Source organism: Charadrius vociferus, unplaced genomic scaffold (assembly GCF_000708025.1).
Source record: "Charadrius vociferus isolate BGI_N301 unplaced genomic scaffold, ASM70802v2 scaffold1039, whole genome shotgun sequence".
NCBI classification, from domain to species: Eukaryota; Metazoa; Chordata; class Aves; order Charadriiformes; family Charadriidae; genus Charadrius; species Charadrius vociferus.
In genome coordinates this window covers 74,916-94,676 of record NW_009650167.1, presented here as the reverse complement: position 1 = coordinate 94,676, position 19,761 = coordinate 74,916, and the positions used below count along the sequence as shown (strand labels likewise).

General features: G+C 49.1%; 2 protein-coding genes across 2 annotated transcripts in view; one reads left to right on the top strand and one right to left on the bottom strand.

The window, feature by feature from the left end:
- Positions 1–2,495: 2,495 nt before the first annotated feature.
- MRPL21 (mitochondrial ribosomal protein L21) lies at positions 2,496–17,910 on the bottom strand. Its single transcript, XM_009892417.1, has 6 exons — positions 17,854–17,910; positions 13,316–13,401; positions 10,080–10,243; positions 8,487–8,539; positions 3,414–3,517; positions 2,496–2,740 (listed from the first exon to the last, which is right to left on the bottom strand). Exons 3-6 carry the CDS (start codon positions 10,218–10,220, stop codon positions 2,676–2,678), a joined length of 363 nt encoding a protein of 120 aa, XP_009890719.1. The 5' UTR covers positions 10,221–10,243; positions 13,316–13,401; positions 17,854–17,910; the 3' UTR covers positions 2,496–2,675.
- Positions 17,801–19,761, top strand: part of IGHMBP2 (immunoglobulin mu binding protein 2) — a 46,784-nt gene continuing 44,823 nt past the window's right edge. Inside the window, 1 exon segment of the mRNA XM_009892436.1 lies at positions 17,801–17,826. Coding sequence (XP_009890738.1) covers positions 17,801–17,826 — 26 coding nt within the window.

The window sequence follows — 19,761 nt, the reverse complement described above, 5'->3', positions numbered from 1 at the left end:
TTTCCACTATGAATCAGTGGCTGGGGGGGGCGGGAGGGGGGAAGAGCCTGCTTTCTTGAGAAATTTCTGTTCTTAAACTATTTAAGTGTGGCAAACCACATTTTGAAGCCAGAAAGAGGATCGCAAGCGGCCACCCCCCAACGCGTGAAGCCAAATGGAGACCTGCGACTGAAGAACCGGGGATTTCTGCTTCCGCTTGGAACAGCAAAAAGCTTTTTCTTTACATTCCCATGAAGGAAATGTCAAAAATAATCCCCTTTTGCCTTAGTCCAAATGCATCATTTCAAAAAACCCTGAATATTATGCTCACATTTTACGTTATAAAGTTTTCAAAACAAAACCTAGGAGTTCCTGCTACTGGTTGAATCTTCCCTTCCCGCATCTTCCTCCCTGCAACACGCTGTGCAGCCGCCCTAATTTCATAGAATCTATCACTTGGATTAGAATGACATTTCCCAGGGCTTTTTTTGGGGGGCAGCAGTTTTACAGATTGACTTAAGACATTGATTTTTTCTTTTGAACCAAGACCGGGCTGCTTCCTCCCCTATTTCTGAGCCTTGAAGTCTCTCTTGTTGTTTTCCAGTGTCTCTCCGTAAGGGGAAGGACAGAAGATTCCCCCTACCTCCTCTGACAGCCAAGGCGCGCCTGCTGTTTCTTAGCCCCAGCACTCTCATGCCTTCAGAAACACAGAGGGACTGCGAGGTTTCCAGTAGAATTGCTTCAGCTGGCAGCGCTGCTTCCGCCGTGGACTGGGAACAGTCTGTGACTGGAAGGCAGTCAGTGCCGTAGTCCTCATGCCAACCCGCAAGGCACTGCGACTCGCTGCCGCTGCGGGATCTGTGGTCCCAGCGCAGAACCGGAGCCACCTTTGGGAGAGGGGGGAAGAGGTGGGAGGTGATTTTGGGAGGAGAGGTCCCCCCTCTGCCTCCCAGCTTGGAAACAAGGATGCAACGACCAAAGCTGGTTGCGGAAAGGTCCCTGCCTTCACGTTCCCACTGGCTGTTTAAAACCCGGGTGTCCAACCTCCCTGTACAGTCAGCAGAGAAGGAACAGCATCTCCCAAGGGCTGCTCGTGCCAGACCATCCTAAAGGGGAAGAGATGAGTCAGCCCTGCAGATGACCATCTCTCTCCAGCGACTGGAGATCCAGCTTAACCCAGGCTCGCCCGGATCCTTCTCTGGCTGAAGTCCGGCGAGACGAAATGCAGCCCGAGCCATCCAGCTCGCCCTTTACGGCACCTAAAGTGATCTCCTGAAGGTTTATACAGACTTGTGAGATTTGAAAGACCCAGCTATCGTTATGTTCAAAACTGGCACCTCCTTCAGTACAGGGTGGTGGGCACCCTCGGTCCCACGGGGGAGTTACAGCGGGGGAGCATAAGGACACCCACATGCGGACTGTCCTCCTGCCTCATTGGAAGCAAGGTACTCCCTAGAGAAGTGACAAGGAGAGCAGGGCCCTCTTACCGCTTCTCACGGGAGCTGCAGAGAATCCGACAGCTGCCCCCAGAGCCTGCGGAAAGCTCTAGCAAACTCTCCCCGGCTGTTATCACAGCCCAGAAACACCGGCAGACCTTGGCTGAATAACCGCGCCTGCCACGCGCTGCTCAGCAAGGCACCATGCCCGACCTGCCGACAAAGGGCAGAGAAACTACCGAGATCTAGACACGAAAATATACTCAGCAGGTCAGGCACCGAGCCTGTGAAATAAGCACGAAATCACTCCTGAGCCACTGATATCTCTTACTTTGACAGTATTACTACGCACCGTATATTGCTATGCCATACTCTTTGGCTCACCTTTACGAGGGTAATTTCTCAGCTGCATCTCCTGTTGCTAATCTTTAAGAAGGATTTTCACCACTTAACATAATCTGGGAGTAAATGTGGGATCCCGCAGTCGTCTTGCTTCACTGCAGTCCCACGTTCGCTGTGGCCCACGCTGTACCCAGGATATTCCCTGAAGCCGTGCAATGCCAGGAATTATATGAACAGAGCTGCGGGGCTTTTGTTAGGAGAGGAGAAGGGGCAGGGGGCAAAACTACACTTAGCACTCTTAAAAAACACCTCACCTATTTACAGCCACGTAACTGCAGGCTGTGGAGAGCAGTGAGCGTTTCCAGAGGGCAAATCAGCTCACCCAAACACGCCCGTGTCTCTGCCAGCCCTGAGGGCGCCCGCAGTCCCAGCGCAGGGCAACTCGCAAGGACACGAGTTACTGAGCACGGCAACGGGCTCCTTAAATTGACTAATTGTACAGATAGATTGTGCCTTGCCGGCTCAGAGCCTTACCTCTGGGACTGGGAGGCAGACGGCCCTTTTTTCCCCACACCCAGTGAAGCCCACGGTATTTCTAAGACAAAGCCGAGCGCCTGAATCCCTAAAGTACAGAGAGAGGAGTGGGGGCAAAGGCAGACCCCGCTGGCATGAAAGAGCCCGACAGCTAGCAACGGATCCTGCCTTGTTTAAAACTCCTGACAAATAAACACCATCAAGGCTGAAATAATAGTTTAAAAAAAATATTTCATTTTGTTTTTTTAAAAACAGAAAGTACATATAGATTTCCATTTCTGACAACAGCAAGAAGTCCAGAACTTTCCAATGACAAGGCAGTTTTATTTCCATAATTGCTTAAAGCAATAATAAACCTAAGCCGCACAACACCCGATCAATCAATCACGACAAACAGGGGAAAATTTCTATGGTGTTTATCCGGAGGACAGTCTGCGGGTTCGTGATGACTGAAAGAGAATGAAAACAGAAAAAAAAAAGATCAGATGACAGCACAAACCCGCCCTGTTGCGTACCTTTCGGAAGGCTCCCGCTGGCTTAGCTGCGCTAGGCTAGGGCATGCCACGGCGCGCGGGTTTCTCGGAGGGGTGTGCTGGCAGATGCTGCCCCGTTGGCAGGACGGCCGCATACCACTGGCACGGCACGAGCAGGAGGGCCAGGCAGAGCTCCCGCGGGACCGGGTCGGGCTGGGCAAGGTTTTAGCATCCCTTCCGTAAAAAAAGCCATCATAATTTTTCTCCCTCTCAGTCGTATCTGAGAAGGGGCAGTCATCTGGTAATCACAAAGCCTGCCACAGGCTGGCTAGTAGCTGTGATTACATATCCAATATTTAAGGCTTTGGAAAGAGAACAAGATTGCTTTTCTGCCCAGGATATTTTTATTTTTTTTTTAACAAGGTCTTTTGCAAGGCTACCTAGGAAAGGGCGCTGGACCAAGGGAGGATTAAGCGCCCGTGCCCTGAACACAGCGGGCTGGGAGAGAGGTGCTGTGCCGCGAGGGGCCCTGGGGATACGGTGAGCGAGTGTCCCTCCCCAGGCTCTGCCCCCGTGTCACCGTACGTCCCCCTCCCGGATCCACCAAGGAAACGGCAGGGAAGGAACCTCTGGATTCTCTTCATCTTACTTTTCTTCCTTTGATAGTTGTGCCTCTTCCAAAAGCGCATGTTAATTTTTGGCCAGGACTCCGTCTTTTCTATCACAGTAGCCTCCACACGGACGAGATCTTTCCTGAAAAATAAATGTTGAAAGTATCACTTTTTAGTTATTTACATTCTCCTCCTATCGGTGAGCAGGTTTCTGGGGAACAGCGACACACGGAGAAACACATCCTGCTCTACAGAGCCCAGATCCACAAGAACTACAAAGCCACCAGGGAAATCTGTCAGGTTGTTGGCTTCATGGTGCAAAGCTCCGAGGTGCTGTACGTGGATCAGCCAAGCGACGGGATAGTTTGCGGGGTGGTACCTCTCTGTCATGTGAGGGATAAGATCAGAAACGGCTACGGAGGCAGTAGTAAGACGAACCTGCAGGAACTTGCAGGATTACAGCGAGATAAATTCCCCCGGCACTTTCACATGATGTCCTGCTTTGCTTATGGTACAGATTAAGCCCACCCGTAGCCCCTTCTCCTGTGCTAAGCTCGTCAACACAGAAGTCCTTCCTCCTTCTATAAAGTACCCCAGACAGCTGGAAGAAAGTCTTCTCACCTTGCTCACCTGAATAAGTCCTGGCAAAGGCTCAGTGAAAAGAGATTTGGCCCACTGTTTCTAGCAGGAAGCACCGCTAATTGCCTGCTGGAGCAAGTCACTCCTCCCACACGCCTCTCTTCTGCCTCCCACTCATGGTCTGTCCTGCTTGTTTACCCCAAATTGGAAGAGAAGACGGGGACCCACTGAGGATTTCACGTCCCGCTCCCCACCCCGCAGCTGGGGGAGTTCAGGTTGAGCGGTGAGACCACTCAAAGACTCACATTATTTCTAGATCTCATTTCTAGTAAACATCCTCCCTCCCCGTGGATGGAGAGGAAGAGAAGATGGCCCGTACTTCCTTCACAGGTGAGTAAAATCACAGATTAATTCGTCCCTCCGCATTACTTTCCCAACACACACAGCACACCTCCTGCCCACCCAGGGATTCTGCAGAGCTGCGAGAGAAGTCGTCCCACTGCAGTTAGAAAAAGAGCGCTGGGATTTGTTGCTGCTAGCTGAAAAACGCCAGAGCTGGAAAACAAGGCGGTCCGAGGCACGCGCTGGAGGCCCAGCTACCTGTCTGCACAACGGCTCCTCTCTGGGACGAGAAGTGCCTCCAGACAAGCGCCAGACTAAAGCTTTGGAAAGCGTGGTTTTAATCAACAGCCACAACGGAGGAGGAAGAGACACTTTCATGCAGCATCACTGCAGAATACCATTAAAAACTCATTAGCATGCTCACTTCGCTGCCGGAAGACATTTAAAGAACATTTTCCTGACAAACGACGCTGTCTGCACTCAAGGGGCACAGAGGGGGGAAGCCCATCCAGCCCAACTGTGCCAGCGAGGTCACTGGGAGGCCAAAGGCCTCGAGACATTTACCATCTCTCTTACCAGTCACTCTCTGGGGTGTCATATATATATATATCAGAGATCGGATCCTTGAGGGAGGAGGGAAGGACAGCCAGAGGAGAAAAAGGATCTATCTGCACTTAGTGACTAGCCCGGAAGAAAATGGATGTAAGATAATCTAGCTTTTCAGAGACCACTGGGTGACCCTGACATCCCAGCTACCCCCGTCACCCAGATTCAGCGACAGGGCCCAACAGCACTACTGAAATACACCCCCAGCCTTGCACCGCTAGGAAAGAAACCAAAAAATGAACTGCGCTCCAGGGGCTGGTCGTGTTTTACCGCTATAATTAGGGAGCTGTACTTTCTGGGTCTAATTCCTGCCCACTGAAGGCAAAGGGAAAGCTAAACTCCCACTGCCTTCTCACAGGCTTGGGCTGTAAAGGCACGTAAGAAACTCCCCAATGATGATCACATGGGAAAACTGGAAAGTGGCCAGGCCAGATAAAGCGACCCGGCCACCGAAATCTCTGCGCTGCTCTCGGGAGAGCCAGTGTTTGCAGCAGCGCAGCCAAGCGCCCCTCGGTACAGCTCTCGCCGCTGGACCACCCTACCCGTCCTAGGCTTGGGGAGCGCCCAGCCAAAGGGAGAAGCGCTGACACAGATCCGTACATAAGATTCCCCCCAACCTTGCTCATAGATGACATGCTTTCCAGCAAATCTGTAAGGGTATTGTTGAGACATAGCTGAGTATCTGAGCGTGGCTTCACTCTGCAAGTCCGTTTTCAAGGCCAACGGGCCCCGGTGAGTCCTTCTCTGTTGGAGAGAGCACCAGGACCTGCTGGTTACAAGGCTGAAGCACAGCAGAAACCAACTTGCTGGTGAAGCGTATACGAACAGAAAAGTTCTCAGCAAAATAGAGCCCAAGAAAAAAAAAAAATCTTTATTGAATGTTTTAGGTATGACTGGAATGTCCATAAAAATAAAAAGGGGGTCACACATTTCCCAGAGTCTGACAGTGACAGCCAGGGCTGCTGCTTTCAGCAGCAAAATGTTTCATGACAAAGCACATCTAACACATTTTTGCAGGAGGCAAGAAAAATTCACACTGAAATCGCATAGATTTAAGTCGGGCTGAAAGCTATTGTCATTAAGCAGTGAAAAAGATCCAGGCAACCTACAACCCCGAAGGATCATAACTCTTAGAGGTAATAACTTCAACTGACAAGCTCTCTCGCTCCCTGCGGAAGGTAACCGAATCCCAGCCTGGCCGTCTGGGAAAAGAACGGGTCCTTTGTCATTTCCACTGAAGCCACTGCAAAAATGGGCAGGTAGCAGGAGGAAGAGCAGGGTTCATCTAGAGGAAAAAATTCCCCATCAGCTGTACTTTGTCTAGAAATAAGGTAAACTTTCTCAGAGAGGCACCATTTATCTCACTCAGGTCTAAAACAGCTGAGGGCACCCAAGTGATGGCCTGGAACGCAGACCTGCCCAAGGTGATGCTCACTTCTAATCACAGCTGTGAAAGTGCACAACAATTTCTGCACTATACGGCTAAACAAAGTAGACTGCATACTGCTCGCTAGCCTGGTGCTGATCGACCAGGCAGCAAGTTACTTGAACAAACACAAAACCCCACAGATTCCAGAGCAGAAGCCAGCTAGAAGTTCCCAGAATAGCCTCTGCCACGCAGATGTGTTTTGTTGCACTGTTGTTTTTTTAAGGCTTGAGAGGAGTGTCATCTTGGGAGGTATCTGACTGCTACAGAAAACTAAAACATGACCATCAGTCCAAAACAGGACAAGTTCCTACCCGCCTCCAAGTTTGAACAGGGAGCGCAGCTGTAATGAACTTGTGCAGACACTGGTGCAAGCACTCGCCGACGTGTTTATTTTTAAAACAACAGAAAAACAAAAGCGCCTTTGTTCGCATCCAAGCTCTTATCTCCCTTCAAAATGTCTGTGGTTTAGGCACAACTGGGAACTATGCGAAAGAACTGCAGTCCACGTTGGCTGCGACACGCTCAGTTCCTCTCCTCAGCCCGTAGCGGAGAGCCGGGGGCTCGGGAGCTTTCCCCACGGCTCCCAGAGGGGACGGCACCTCTCTACCAGCCTTTCATTCTGCCTGGTCAGCCGCCTCCTCTCTGCTCCCCTCTCCCAAAGTTACTGGAGTTCAAGCTAACACCGGCAGACGTGCAGTTTGGTCTGCTTCAAGCAACTGACACTGCTTTGCAGACGCTTAGAGCACCTGCAGGAACCAGACAGCTGTTCTCCTTCCTGTCCCGGAGCTGCCGGGTCTCGGGCCACACGCCAAGGCCAGCACACAGACTGAGAGTTGCAAAGAGCCACCCCAAGGCCACTAGCTAAGAGCGCCAGGAAGGATGGCGCTCCTAAACCGCCTGCCATGACAGATCCCTGGCTGCAGAACTTGCGCTCTGATTGGAATTTCTGCAAGATGACATTTCTAGTCCTAATAATGAGATTCCCTTTCCACAAGGGCAGTATCTGGCAATAACTCAGACTCCCAAGGATCTGCTATTCCAGACCTTTTTGCAGTACTGTTAAAAGGACTGGCAGCCCTCAAAATCTCCGCTAACACAGGGAACCCGGGGCAGCTACCACCAGTACAACTGAAGTCACGTTACCAACACGCAAGCGTGTTACAAGCAACTCTTCAATACCAACAGCTCCCCGGTACCACAGAAACCACTCAGAAGTGAAACCAGTCTGAAACCTTGTGGTATTTCTAACTTGAATCTACAAGCTACCGAGAAATAATCCTCAGATGTACGAGGTCCTCCTTCATCTGACCATCCTCCGCCAAAGTTGCTGCCGTTCAAGCTACGACCTAAAGGTGGGGTTTAGCCTGCAAGCAGTCCACAGCCAGGGCTTCCACACGCTTTGAGCGCCCGCACCCCGCCTTATCTTGACTTGCGTTTTACCACTAAAACCTCTTGTCCTGGGGACAACAGTTCATGACCTTGCCTCTGGCTAGCGCCAAGAGCTGAGCAGTAACACCTGGGCCACGCGCCGCTTCCTTTGGGTAAAGCAAAGGCTGCAGAACCAGGTGTTCTGCCAGTTTGTACAGCACGTCCTGCAGCACTGGGACGGAGATGGTGCCAACCGGGTCAACTTCTCCTCAGTTCGGCGATTGCTGCACCATGTGACCAGGAGGAAAGGAAAACGAGGAACTCTGAAATTAAGATTAAGGCCTGCTGGGTTAAGACAAGGACAAAAGGCAATGGGTTAAAACAGCCCAAGTCAAATTGATTAAGGGATGGGCAAAGATTCTTGGGTTATTCTAAGATGACCATCGCTGAAATTAGGGTGAGGGAGTAAAGATGTTGAAGAGCAAGATTTACTGCTAGTTTGTGCAAGGCTTATGAGAAAAAGATCCAACCCAACGGAGGTGAATATCCTACAGTTACCTTAGGAATGGGTACTGCTGCTCTATCCTGGCACTGCGGCAACGGGTAGAGTCAGCAGAGGCTGATGAGCTTGTTTACTGGTGATTCTTTCAAAAGCCACAGGGCTGGGAAAAAAGCTACTGCTGATAAATCCAGGTTTGTCTTCAGTTTCAGGCACTGTAGGAGCCCTGAAGCTACAATTAAGTCGGAGAATTGTCTTGGAAGATAATTCTTGTATGAGACATCTTACCCCAGGAGCGGCCTTCCAATAAGCGTGAAGTCATCAGCACCAACCAGCAAAACCTATGGAAAATAAATCAGGCATATCTCACTCGTTCATTGTCCCAGTAGAAACGCAAACAATATCTTACAAATTCTAGAGTCACCATAAAGGAGTAAAACTGCTTAAAAACAGGCCTTTACGCATTTCAAACCTGACACTGTTACTGGGGAGGGACGGTGGGGAATGGCAGCGAACAAGCAAGAAACAGGTTCACTAAACAGTCTTCCAGGACAGCTTATCCTACTAAAACATACTTTAGAAGTATCTTTCACGCTGATCAGAACACACTGAACCTCTCTGTTCCGGCTCACCAACAGTTGTAAAACATATGACAAGCCATACAGGGAAGAAAAATAATATGCCTTGCGGGGGATCAGAGTGAATGGCAGCTCCGAGAATCATTGGATTTTTATAGCAGTTGCTACATGTCCCAGTAGAGAAACACTCTCCTCACTCTCCTCCACAAGGTCTCAAGATGGGCAATAAAGAAATGAACATCTTGGGGGGATTCCCCACCCCAGGGAGCAGCCCTTTTGTTTCAGGGCACTTCAACCACCTGCCTATCGAAAGGACCGGGCAGGATAACAGAGAGGCTATGGCGAGAGGAGAGAGCGTTTCTCACAGACTGCCCCCTCCCCACGCTAATTGTATGGCAGCAGTTAAAAGCGACATATAAATGGTCATGAGATGTTCTGACTTTTCAGACAGTTACTGGCCAGTGAAATCCCCAAAGGGTTATGGTAGTTCAGCAAGTTTTTCACCTTCTTCACACCCATCCAGACCTTTGCATTCCTAGCTGGCCACTCCACGCAAACCACTCCTCTCTGCTGTATACAAGGATGCGGGACGCAGCTGAAGGCGTGCCAAAAAAGCTGCCTCAAAACTGGACTTCGAAGCAATGGATGAGTAGAAAAACTGCCCAGCTCTCCTTCACTGCCTGCTTGGCTCTAACAACCAACGTTAAGATTACGCCAGCAGAATCCCACTTCGTAATCTTTCATTTAAGATTTGGATTAATGAGCCTGTACAAGTTCCTGCTAGTTAACCAAGGCTAAGGAGAAAGATACTGGATTGCATCTTGGCAATTCTCCCCTACACGCACCATCCCTCTCCCTCCACCCAACACACTCAGCGTGATAAGGATCTTGCAAAGCATTGAGCAGTGACAGTCCCTCTGGGAGTACTGCAAGTATTTTGGGTGTTAGAGACTCAAGGTAAACAGTCCTCAGCTGCCGTCTCTAGAAACAACAACTGTAATTTCTGTTTTTTTGGACAAAGTTAGTACAACAAAAATCTGTCTCCTAACAGAGTCTGGCACGACTCATTCCAACCCTGTTCAACAGAAATCACAATAATATTATCACTAAGCGAGTAACTGAGATTGGAACAAAAGGAAGGCAAAGCAAATAGCTGGAGTACGAACAGATCCAACAGGAGCTCTCCAGGACTAGTTTTTAAAAACTGGTTATGGGGTTTGCCTCAAGGAATGTTCAGAGGCAATTTGCCCTGGCCCCACACGCAGCATGGCATCACAGGCACAGTGGAAGCACGGCACGTCACCTTTTCCATCCGGATACGGTCTCCACATTCAGCCTCCAGTACGTTGTCCATCATAATCAAGTCTTCACTGGTTATTTTCCACTGCTTGCTGGCAAAGTGGACCACAGCAAAGAGCCTTCCGTACTGCCCCGTTGCAATCATCTTGTTCACCTTCTGTACCACTTCTGTGGGCAAAGAGCAGGGAAGGGGTCAGTGTGGAAAACCCAGCAAGGGGTGAAGAGCTGTTCAAAAGTAATTCAGCCACACTGCTCTCCCACCAAAACTCTTATCTTCTGGCAATCTTTTAGCAAGGATCAATGGCAATGCTGTTTCCTAGGACGCGTGAGCCTTCCTTTTGTAAGCTTAATGACCTATTTGTATTTTAGTTGCTGGCAAACCCATGCATAAGTAAACACCTAATATATTTACTGTGTAGCTAATCTAAGACTTGACTTCTCAGTCTATTTCTTCGGCACCCTAAAATGCACTGTATTCAGATATAAAGCGTCCCAGAAAAGAGCGCTTGCCCACGCGTCCTACATTTGGAGGGGAGCCCCCCTCAATTTCCAAGTAATACGCCAGTGGCTCAGGACTCTGAATACTGCGTAAGGCACGCAGAACATGAGGAAGAGGTTAGCAAAGTACCCAGGAAAAAGGGCTCCAGCAGACTAGGAAAGCCTGGTTGAGAATTTGTCTCTCTTGTCTTTGCTGGAGGTACCTTTCCCTCACTCTTTTCCAGAAAATCCCTCCCCCTATGCACATGCACGCAGAGCAGGTGCCAGGAGCAGTACAAATCCCAGGGACGAGGTCCTACACATGACCAAATTCAGTTTTCTGTGATCAGCTTCCTGTGCGGTGAGGCCAAAACCAATTTCTATGGGAACATCAAAAGGTATTGCTTAACGAGTGCCATTCCACTGCCAAATAGTAGCTTTCCGCCCCCTTGAGCTGTTAAGAGCAACTTTTCTATAACTGGAAAAATAGATTTGTTTCATTGTCCTCAAAAGTGGCTGAATCATTTATTTTTTTTTTCTGGGAACATAAACAAAACAACATCCATTTGGGACAGAGAAGAATTTAGCAGCCAGTCAAACCAAACCCAGCCCTTACAGGCACACTCTGAAAGTGTCCAAGGTTCAACCCAGCAGATGCAAACTACTGAAGGTAGAGGTAAGAACAGGAACTATCTGCAAGGCAGTAGCCGCTGCAGTTCCCACTATGAAGAAGAGTTTAGCTACCGTGTTGCTGGAATTGCTGTCCCAGAAGACGGATCCACTGTGTGCTCTTTTCCCTGATTCACAGTGGTCCACTATAAATGTGCAGAGAAAAAATACAACCCCCTTCTCTTTGCTATGTCCTCAACTGCACAAGCGGAACGATAGATTTCTTCCGGCTCTAACCTGCTGATCTAGGTATATCAGTAGTCCTGTGGTCAACATTTCAAAACCGGAATTTCAAAATGCTGGCATACAATCTTCTCTTAGCAAAACCCATGCAGAGTCACACTCCAACAAGGGCTATTTGCTTGCCAAATTTCAACTTTCTACCTGCGGGGCTTTCTCATCTTTTTGTAACCAAAAAAGGTACATTTTTTCACTGTACTTGGGCTCCAAAGTTGTTGATAACTCTTCCAAACACCTCTAGTGACAGGAAACATCAAGCGATGTTACCATTTGATCGCCTGAATGGCTCGTATCTCAGCGCCATGTGGAGCGACCCTTCCTAAAATATCCACAGCTGTTTCCATAGCCAGCAGGAAAATAGAAGGCAGAATCTAAATGCTTTCACTGCTGTTTGCTTTGGACAAGCACAGCCAGGAGATAATGACGCGAGCTCACAAACAGTAGGAGGTTACAAGGCTCGGAAATCACAGTGGCCCCAAGGATCCCACGTGAATCCGTCGGGGGAATATGGGACTCTGCTCACCACAGGGCTTCCGCAAATCAAACTGAGCAGTTTATGGTTCACTACTGGGTCAAACCGTGCACAGGGACAGAACACTCATCTGTCACTTCAGCAATCCCAAGAGCACAAAGGAGATAAAAGAGCAGGATGAAAAACAGCCAGAGGAGACCTGGAGCAGGAGGCTCTCTCCAAAGCGTATCACTCACAGAGTTATTCACGGTCTCCTATCAGCTGGCTGAGTACCTGCAAAAAGGTGGACACAACTCAGCTTTTTTTCCCCCCTCTCACTCTCTCCTTGTAAAAAAACTCTCCTTTGCTTCCTGGGTCTCTTCCACCTGACGCAGAGAAGTCAGGTGCCCTTCACAGATGTCCCACAGGCTAACGCAACAAGACAGTAAGATTGCCTGTTAATAAACACAGGAGCTCACTGCTTGCATGGAGTACACAACCGCTAATTGCCACCACCACAGCAACTGGAAACTCACCTGCTGGGGCTCGTTACTGCCTTGTTCTGAGAAACATCCTGTACCTGTGCTGGCTTCCCCACTACATCCCTAGCACGGTCTGGATGACAGCAGCCCCACTGGGCAACACAAGGCTAGACACATATGGCCTCTCCGTATTTGATTTTCACATCCCCACCTGCCAGGGGAACCTGCGGCTGGTTACAAGTGGAAGACTGACATGTTCTTGTAAGGCCAAGCAGTGAGGATGGTTGCTGAACAGCTACGGGCACTGCACTCTGATTCGTGAGGCTGACCGCTGTACGGTCCATGTGCTCCTTTCAGGAGCACCACTGCCACGTTCAACGGCTCTGGCTGGATGTGGGGACAAGAATGCATTCGCTAACGTTACGTGGCTTCCCAGCTGCTCATTGCCTTATGTCACACCTCTGCAGCTCTGTCATGTGCCCACCATCCAACTGTTTATGCTGGCTCAAGTGTTCCGTTTTATGCGCTAAAATACACCAGCTCTCAGATGTGCCCACCATCCAACTGCTTATGCTGGATTTAGCTTTTGGATTTAACCATTAAAAGAAAAATAATTGTTTTCTCCTGTCCAAAGGCTCGTTTCACGCTTTAGAAAGCGACACATCACATCAGGTAAGATTCCTCTGGGGGTCTTACAACCTGTCATGCTGCCATAAACTAAGGAGACCTCATATTCTACCCAAATCTCCAATACCAGCAGCTGGAACACAAGTCCAGTGGCACTAACACGTGCCAGAAACATGACAAAAGTGTGAAGAACAAAAACTAGCTCCAGTCATTGAAGATACTTGTTTATGCTCAATCGGGCCACCAACGGCAATACTGGAGTGCTAGTCTTCACCTGAGACTCAAGACCTTTACCTGCATGGTACTTCGCTTCTTCGACTGGATCTGGAAGTTTCACTTCAGGCCATGGCGGTGAAGTCAGAGATGTTTTGGCAACAAGTCTGTGAATGATAAGGTAAGATTAATTTGTAGCAAACAGATATTGTCAAGAGACATAAAACATGAAGAGAGGAAAAAAGGTAAAAGAAGTTGGAGATGGAGTAGAGCGGTTTTCCACTGGGGGAGCAGCAGTTGTACAGGAGACTTCATGATTTGTCAGTATGAAAGACTCGACCCAAAGGCCACTTGGGCCAGAAGATGGTTTCCCACAGATCACATTTCACTTTGTAGCAGCTCATGAGCAAGGAGAGGTTTTCTGTTCTGGTCTTAAGTGTTACGGACAGAGGGTGGCAGGTGAGGCAAAAGCCACGTTATCTCCCTAGGGCTTAATCCAATGGAGGACACTGGATATGGCAAAGTCCCCAGACCTTCCTCCCAACACCTGGCAAAAGCACTCCAGTAGGACAAGAAATGCTGCAAAAGTGCTGAAGCTGCAGCCCATATCAGAAGGCTGTTCAAAAACATGCAGAAAACACTTGATCTCATTTCTGAGTTCAACTTACAAATGCTCTACCAAACACAGTCGCTGCTCCCAGGGCTTAACATCAGTTAGGTCCGCCATAAATTGCAACAAGCTTTAAGAAAAAGGAATAAGCGCCTCAGTGGTTGATTTGCTTTACTCCCATCCTGGCATAACATTCAGTATGGGCAAATTGATTTTTGTTTGTTTGTTTGTTTTTACTTCCCACTTCAGAATGTTATTTGAAATAGTTTGAAACAAAGAAAGAGTGCAGAATGAAACAGACTGAAAATTAACTGAAAATTCGCCCAGGCTAGGTTATCGCTTGTTGCTGATGCTGAGATCCACAGCTGGATGTGCTGGTGGAGACCAAGCCCAGCGACCACCAGGGACTTTCCACCGCCTTGTTTTTACAGACCGGAATTTTGTCACCAACTCCAATGGAAACAGACCTACCTTAAGCCTTGCTTACACTTGAGTTTTATCTAAAAGGCTCTTGTTAAGCTTTTCCAGGTATAGAGACAAGTTACCTCCACCACAGCTGAGAGGCTGAACCCATTAACGCTTCTCAACCCACTTCAGCACCAAGCACAAAGCCCTGAAGATACCCGATAGCGGGGAGCATCCGGGAGGAGGAAACGTGCCTTTGATGGGGAAGAAGGGCTAATGAGCATTCTTAAATCAGCCTTGAGCGCGACACATGAATGACTCACAGGCATCCTTTTTTCCTCTATTTTTTGAAGCTCTTCTCTGTTAAATAGATAGTTTAGAGAGGGCCTTAAGACCACAGCTGGGTTCTTTACAGGAGAGTTATGAGGCTGCTCTTCTTTTGTCACTTACAGCTGCATTCTCTGAATGGCAATAATAACGGCTTCTCCCACCCCCAGTGCAATTCAGCATTTAACGTTTAGCCCAAAAGCCTCTTCTGTGCCATTACCATGTCTGTCGAAGTTGACAACAGCAGATCGGGAGGGACTGGCAGACATCTAACAAGGCTTCTCAGGCCCACGCCTATCTTGGTTCAGGTTGACCACGGACGGGAGCAGGAACGTGCACCATCCCACAGCTATCCAGCCAAGCACAAGCATCATTGCTCATGATGACTTTGGGCACTAAGACATTTTGCTAAAAAGTGCAAATTAAATCCTTATTAAAGGGTAGCTTCCCCTGTTGTGATAGAGAACCACTGTAGTAACATCTCATTTCAAACACTCCGCAACTGTAGCGCTGAGAATCCCTTTAGAATCCCTTTAGGATCATTCAGCACAGACACAATGGCGGGAGCACCACAGCTCAAACCGCACCAGCACCTGAATGACAAATTACAGAACCACAGAATGGTCAGGGTTGGAAGGGACCTCTGGAGATCATCTAGTCCAACCCCCCTGCCAAAGCAGGGTCAGAAGACATCTTACCTGAAGCCTGCTCTACTTTCGACACTTAGATGTTGCTCTCTTCCTTACGGAAAATGGTATACGGCTGCCCCAACACATGACAGCTTCAGTTCAGTGAATAAACTGGGGGCCTGAAGGCAAGCAGGCCACAGTATTGATACAGAATGAAAGACTGAAAACTGCCAGGGGCATTTCAGCTAGCAGCCAGCAACATGTTCTCATTAGCCGTCACGGTGGATTCTTTCTGCTTTTCTCAGGATTATCACTGGCAGGGATCCTCTGCCTCACAACCGCGCTCACTCCTGCCTCAAGCCCTGTACCGTCAGCACTGCAGGTGTTTGCATGCACGCACTGCCTTTCTTCACAGCGGCGCAGACAGCACTACAGCACGAGAACCCCGTTTAAAACATCAGAGCTGAACAACAATGAACTCCGCTCAAACGTGCCACAGGGTGTTAATTCAAAAATGAAACACTACGCAAAACTCACAGTGTGAGCTTGAGCAGAAAAAATGCAAATGGCACTTGCTTATAATTAGCTGTTTTGCAAGATCTCTAGGACAAGGAGTAACAACAAGGAGGACCAGAGGCAGCTGTTTACGTCTCTGCCTAAGAGCCAGTTACAGAAACTATCGATTTGTTCCCAAAGAACTGGCGAGAAAAGCACCACTCTAACCAGGGACAGTACTTTGCACATACAGTGCTCTCATCAGAACTGCAGTACACGTTTCAGGGGGCAGGGAAAGCAGGCACAAGCCCATCCTGCAGCACTCGGGGATTATCCCCAGAGGTGCCAAATGCCCTTACTCAGAAAAAGACACAGAACCAAAAGGTATCAGATTATAGTTCCTTATTAAGCAGGAATCTATGATACCACAAAGACAGTCTTAGACTTAAAGTCTTAGACTTAAAGAGGAGGGAGATTCACTCTGGATTATGATGAGATGACCAGAAAGGTAACCGGTTTCTGAAATTTGAAGACAAAGCTGCTGCTCAGTAAATGCCGTCTCCATCACAAATCGGAAGCTCAGAATTTCCTGTGCGCTGAGATCCACACTTTCTATAAATAACACAGGATGCACAAACTGCATAAAATATTCAGGAAAAAACATGAGATGCTAGTGAAAGAAGGCAAAATTAACACAACAGCAGTTGCCTTTGATCAGTTTACTCTGTAATAGCCAGCAATACCTTTCAAAGGGCTTTAATTTATCAGAAATCCAAAGCAATTGCGAGCAAGTACATAACCACAAGCACCAAGGCTTTGTGGGTCTGTTGCGGGGTTTAGTAACAACGTTGGGCGCTGTGTCACAGAGGCAGATCCAAACTGTGTTCCCACATGCTTGAGGACCAGTGGGAAGAGGCCACCCCTCTGCACCCTTCAGCAGTGCAGACAGAATGAGCAAATCTCGCCATTTTTCCTCGATGCTGCTCACAGGAGTTCTCTATTTCTGCAGTGTCCCCTTCTGGTTAAAGCAAGCAGCAGCACAGCCTGCAGCTCTGTCCAGGTACGGCTTCGGGAGATCCCAGCAGAGGAAGCGAAATAAACACACAAACAGCTCAAAGTGCTGAAGCAAATGAAGCCTCAAGTTTCCTGGCTCGATGTCCTGCGCTTGGGCTGTTAATCACATTTCACGGAACCCCAGAATCATTTAGGTTGGAAGGGACCTTTAAGATCATCAAGTCCAACCGTAAACCTACCTAACACTGCCAAGTCCACCACTAAACCCCGTCCCTCAGCACCACATCTGCCCATCTTGTAAATCCCTCCAGGCCTGGCGATCCCACCACTTCCCTGGGCAGCCTGTTCCAGTGCTCGACAACCCTTTCGGGGAAGAATTTTTCCCTAATGTCCATTCTAAACCTCCCCTGCCACAACTTGAGGCCGTTTCCTCTTGTCCTACTGCCTGTTCCTTGGGAGAAGAGACTGACCCCCCCTCGCTACCCCCTCCTTTCAGGGAGCTGTAGAGAGCGAGAAGGTCTCCCCTCAGCCTCCTCTTCTCCAGGCTGAACACCCCCAGGGCCCTCAGCCGCTCCTCACCAGACGTGTGCTCCAGACCCCTCACAGCTCCGTTGCCCTTCTCTGGACACGCTCCAACACCTCAAAGTCTGTCTTGCAGTGAGGGGCCCAAAACTGAACGCAGCTGGGGCCTCACCAGTGCCGAGTACAGGGGGACTATCACTGCCCCAGTCCTGCTGGCCACACTGTTCCTGATACAGACCAGGATGCTGCTGGCCTCCTTGGCCACCTGGGCACACTGCGGGGCAGCTGAAGCTCCTTCCGCAGTTGAGGTGTTTCAATGTCCTGACTTGAGGGGCTTCTCTGCTGTCTGCTACAGGCTGAGCCCACACTGTGGCCCTTTTCTCAGTGGAGGATCTAACCACCTGCCTCTAGAAACTGCTGCTTAATTTCACAAATCAACAGAAACATCCTTCTGGCAAAGGTGACTGAAGGTAAACAGCGAGTCCAAAACTTATGGGGAAACAACAGACAAAGGGGTCTCCTTTCCAAAAGGAAAACAAGCTGCCCTCCCCACCCCCACCAAGGATGGTCGGCATTTCAAGTGGCAAAAAGTAAAGCAGAAAATCGTTTGACGTTACCCTTGCTGCAGTGACGTGCTCTGGGAGCTCTGGTGCCGAACTGCAGATGAAAGGAAGAATGCTAAAAGGGAGAGAGAGAAAAAGAATTAAAAGTAAGCAGCAACTGCTGGGCTTTTAGTCCGTGGCGAGGCAGCATTCACTGCAATGCTGAAGTGTCACAGCACTGGTCAGCTTCGTGGTACCATTTTTCTGCCTGTAAAAGCTTCATTCAGTTTTATCACAACAGGCAAAGATAGAGGGGGAAGCAAAACAAGATACACAATAAGAGAAAGGACCCATCAGTTGTGTGCAGACTTGCAAGAGAGCAGGAGAAAGGCCTCGCACTGCAAACACGCTTATTTCAAGTGACACTTTCAGCTAGACGCTACAATTTAATAAGGACACACTTGGAGCATCCCACCTCTTTTGGAACACAAGGTGACTGAATGGCAGAGGGGAAGAACCGCTGGTCTGAAGAACACTGTGGTGCACTCTCTCAATTCGGAGCACTGATGCTGCTAGAAGAATCCCTTCCAGGCCTCTGGGTGCTCCAAAAAGGGGAGAGCCCTTTACACAACATTTACCACGTGATTCTCAGCAACTTCTACTAAAGCCTTACAAAGTTTCCACTCCGAAAAGAGAGAAGGAAGAGAAGACACGTTGCCAGTAACTCTCTGGCCCTGGAGCTCCCAGGCACACACTGCAATGCCAGTGAAACACCGGGAACTGGCACAGTGGAGCAGGTTCAGCTTTTTTCTCCTGTGTCCGGGTTAGCACCATCCCAGACTTGCCTTGCCTTCTAGGCAACGGCAGTGGAGGAGCTACACAGTTAAACACTTAACAACAACAGAACATGGGGATTAGAAAAAGGTATTCATGCTTTTCAGAGCTACATATACACCAGCTAACGCTCACCAAAACAGTGAAGCTGTGTTATTATTCCAGCACACAAATCTCCAAAGAACAAGTGGTTCACTACAACTTAAATTACACTTTGAGTGTAGCTTCAGCATTTTTTGGAAGGGAGCTGGACTTGCACACTCTGTTCATTAGCAAAAAGAGATGAAGATGTAAACATGCATGCTCAGGGATTTATGCCTATGTTATCTCAGGGATAACAATACACTTTCTGGAACAATTTGCTTAATTAAAAGACAGACCGTGCACAGCTTCTTTACAGGAACATTACCTTTTTCACCCACTAGCCAAAGCATGACAGGGGACTGGAAAGACCTCTTAAAACCAAACGTACTTAACCACCTCACTTGCTGCAGCTCACCTGGCAGGAAACCAGACCCGGCGGGAAGCCGGGCCCCCGAGCCCCCCGCTCTGCTCCCACCACAAACACGCCGCCAGCTTCCCAGCCCCGGGAGGGAGGAGGTTGATGGAGTCCCCCCCCACACTCCCCAGTCCAAATATTTTGCTGGAAGGTTCACACCAGGATAGAAAAAACCGTGTAAAGTTTATTGTCCTTTTTATCAACGTGCCCCCCCTCACCCCCAAGGCCTCAGGCCAACCAAAAAGCAAAGCGGCACACAGAAGATAATCCTGCCAGGCTGACAGGACACACCAGAAAACAGAGGCAATTGTGCTGACCACACGTCTCTGCTCTCTTCTGACAACCACAGGCCACTGTATTTCAGCTGAACCTTGACTTACCCAGGCCAGACCCAACTACATCCCTCCAGAGAGCTGTGCTTCAGGAGCCAGCTGGACTCCTCGCTGCCCAGAAAGGGGACAGAGCAGTGCCAGCAGCCCAGGTGTACATCAGGGTGTCTGCTGGCTCCCAGCTCTCTCCTGCCCATGGGACTCCACCAGTGAAGACATGGGACTTGGTGTGGGAAACCAGATTGCTTTCGCATGTTCTCAGGCCGTTTCAGGACTGTTTAAAACTCACAGAACCTCTCACAGTCTCTTTCTGCATCTAAC

What these genes read in the sequence shown, in the direction of transcription:
- MRPL21 (XM_009892417.1), bottom strand. Translation starts at nt 10,220, where the DNA reads ATGATTGCAACGGGGCAGTACGGAAGGCTCTTTGCTGTGGTCCACTTT. An exon ending in ATTGGAAGGCCGCTCCTGGG is followed by an intron (nt 3,518 to 8,486) that starts GTAAGATGTCTC and finishes TTTATTTTTCAG; the next exon opens with GAAAGATCTCGTCCGTGTGG. An exon ending in CAACTATCAAAGGAAGAAAA is followed by an intron (nt 2,741 to 3,413) that starts GTAAGATGAAGA and finishes ATTCTCTTTCAG; the next exon opens with TCATCACGAACCCGCAGACT.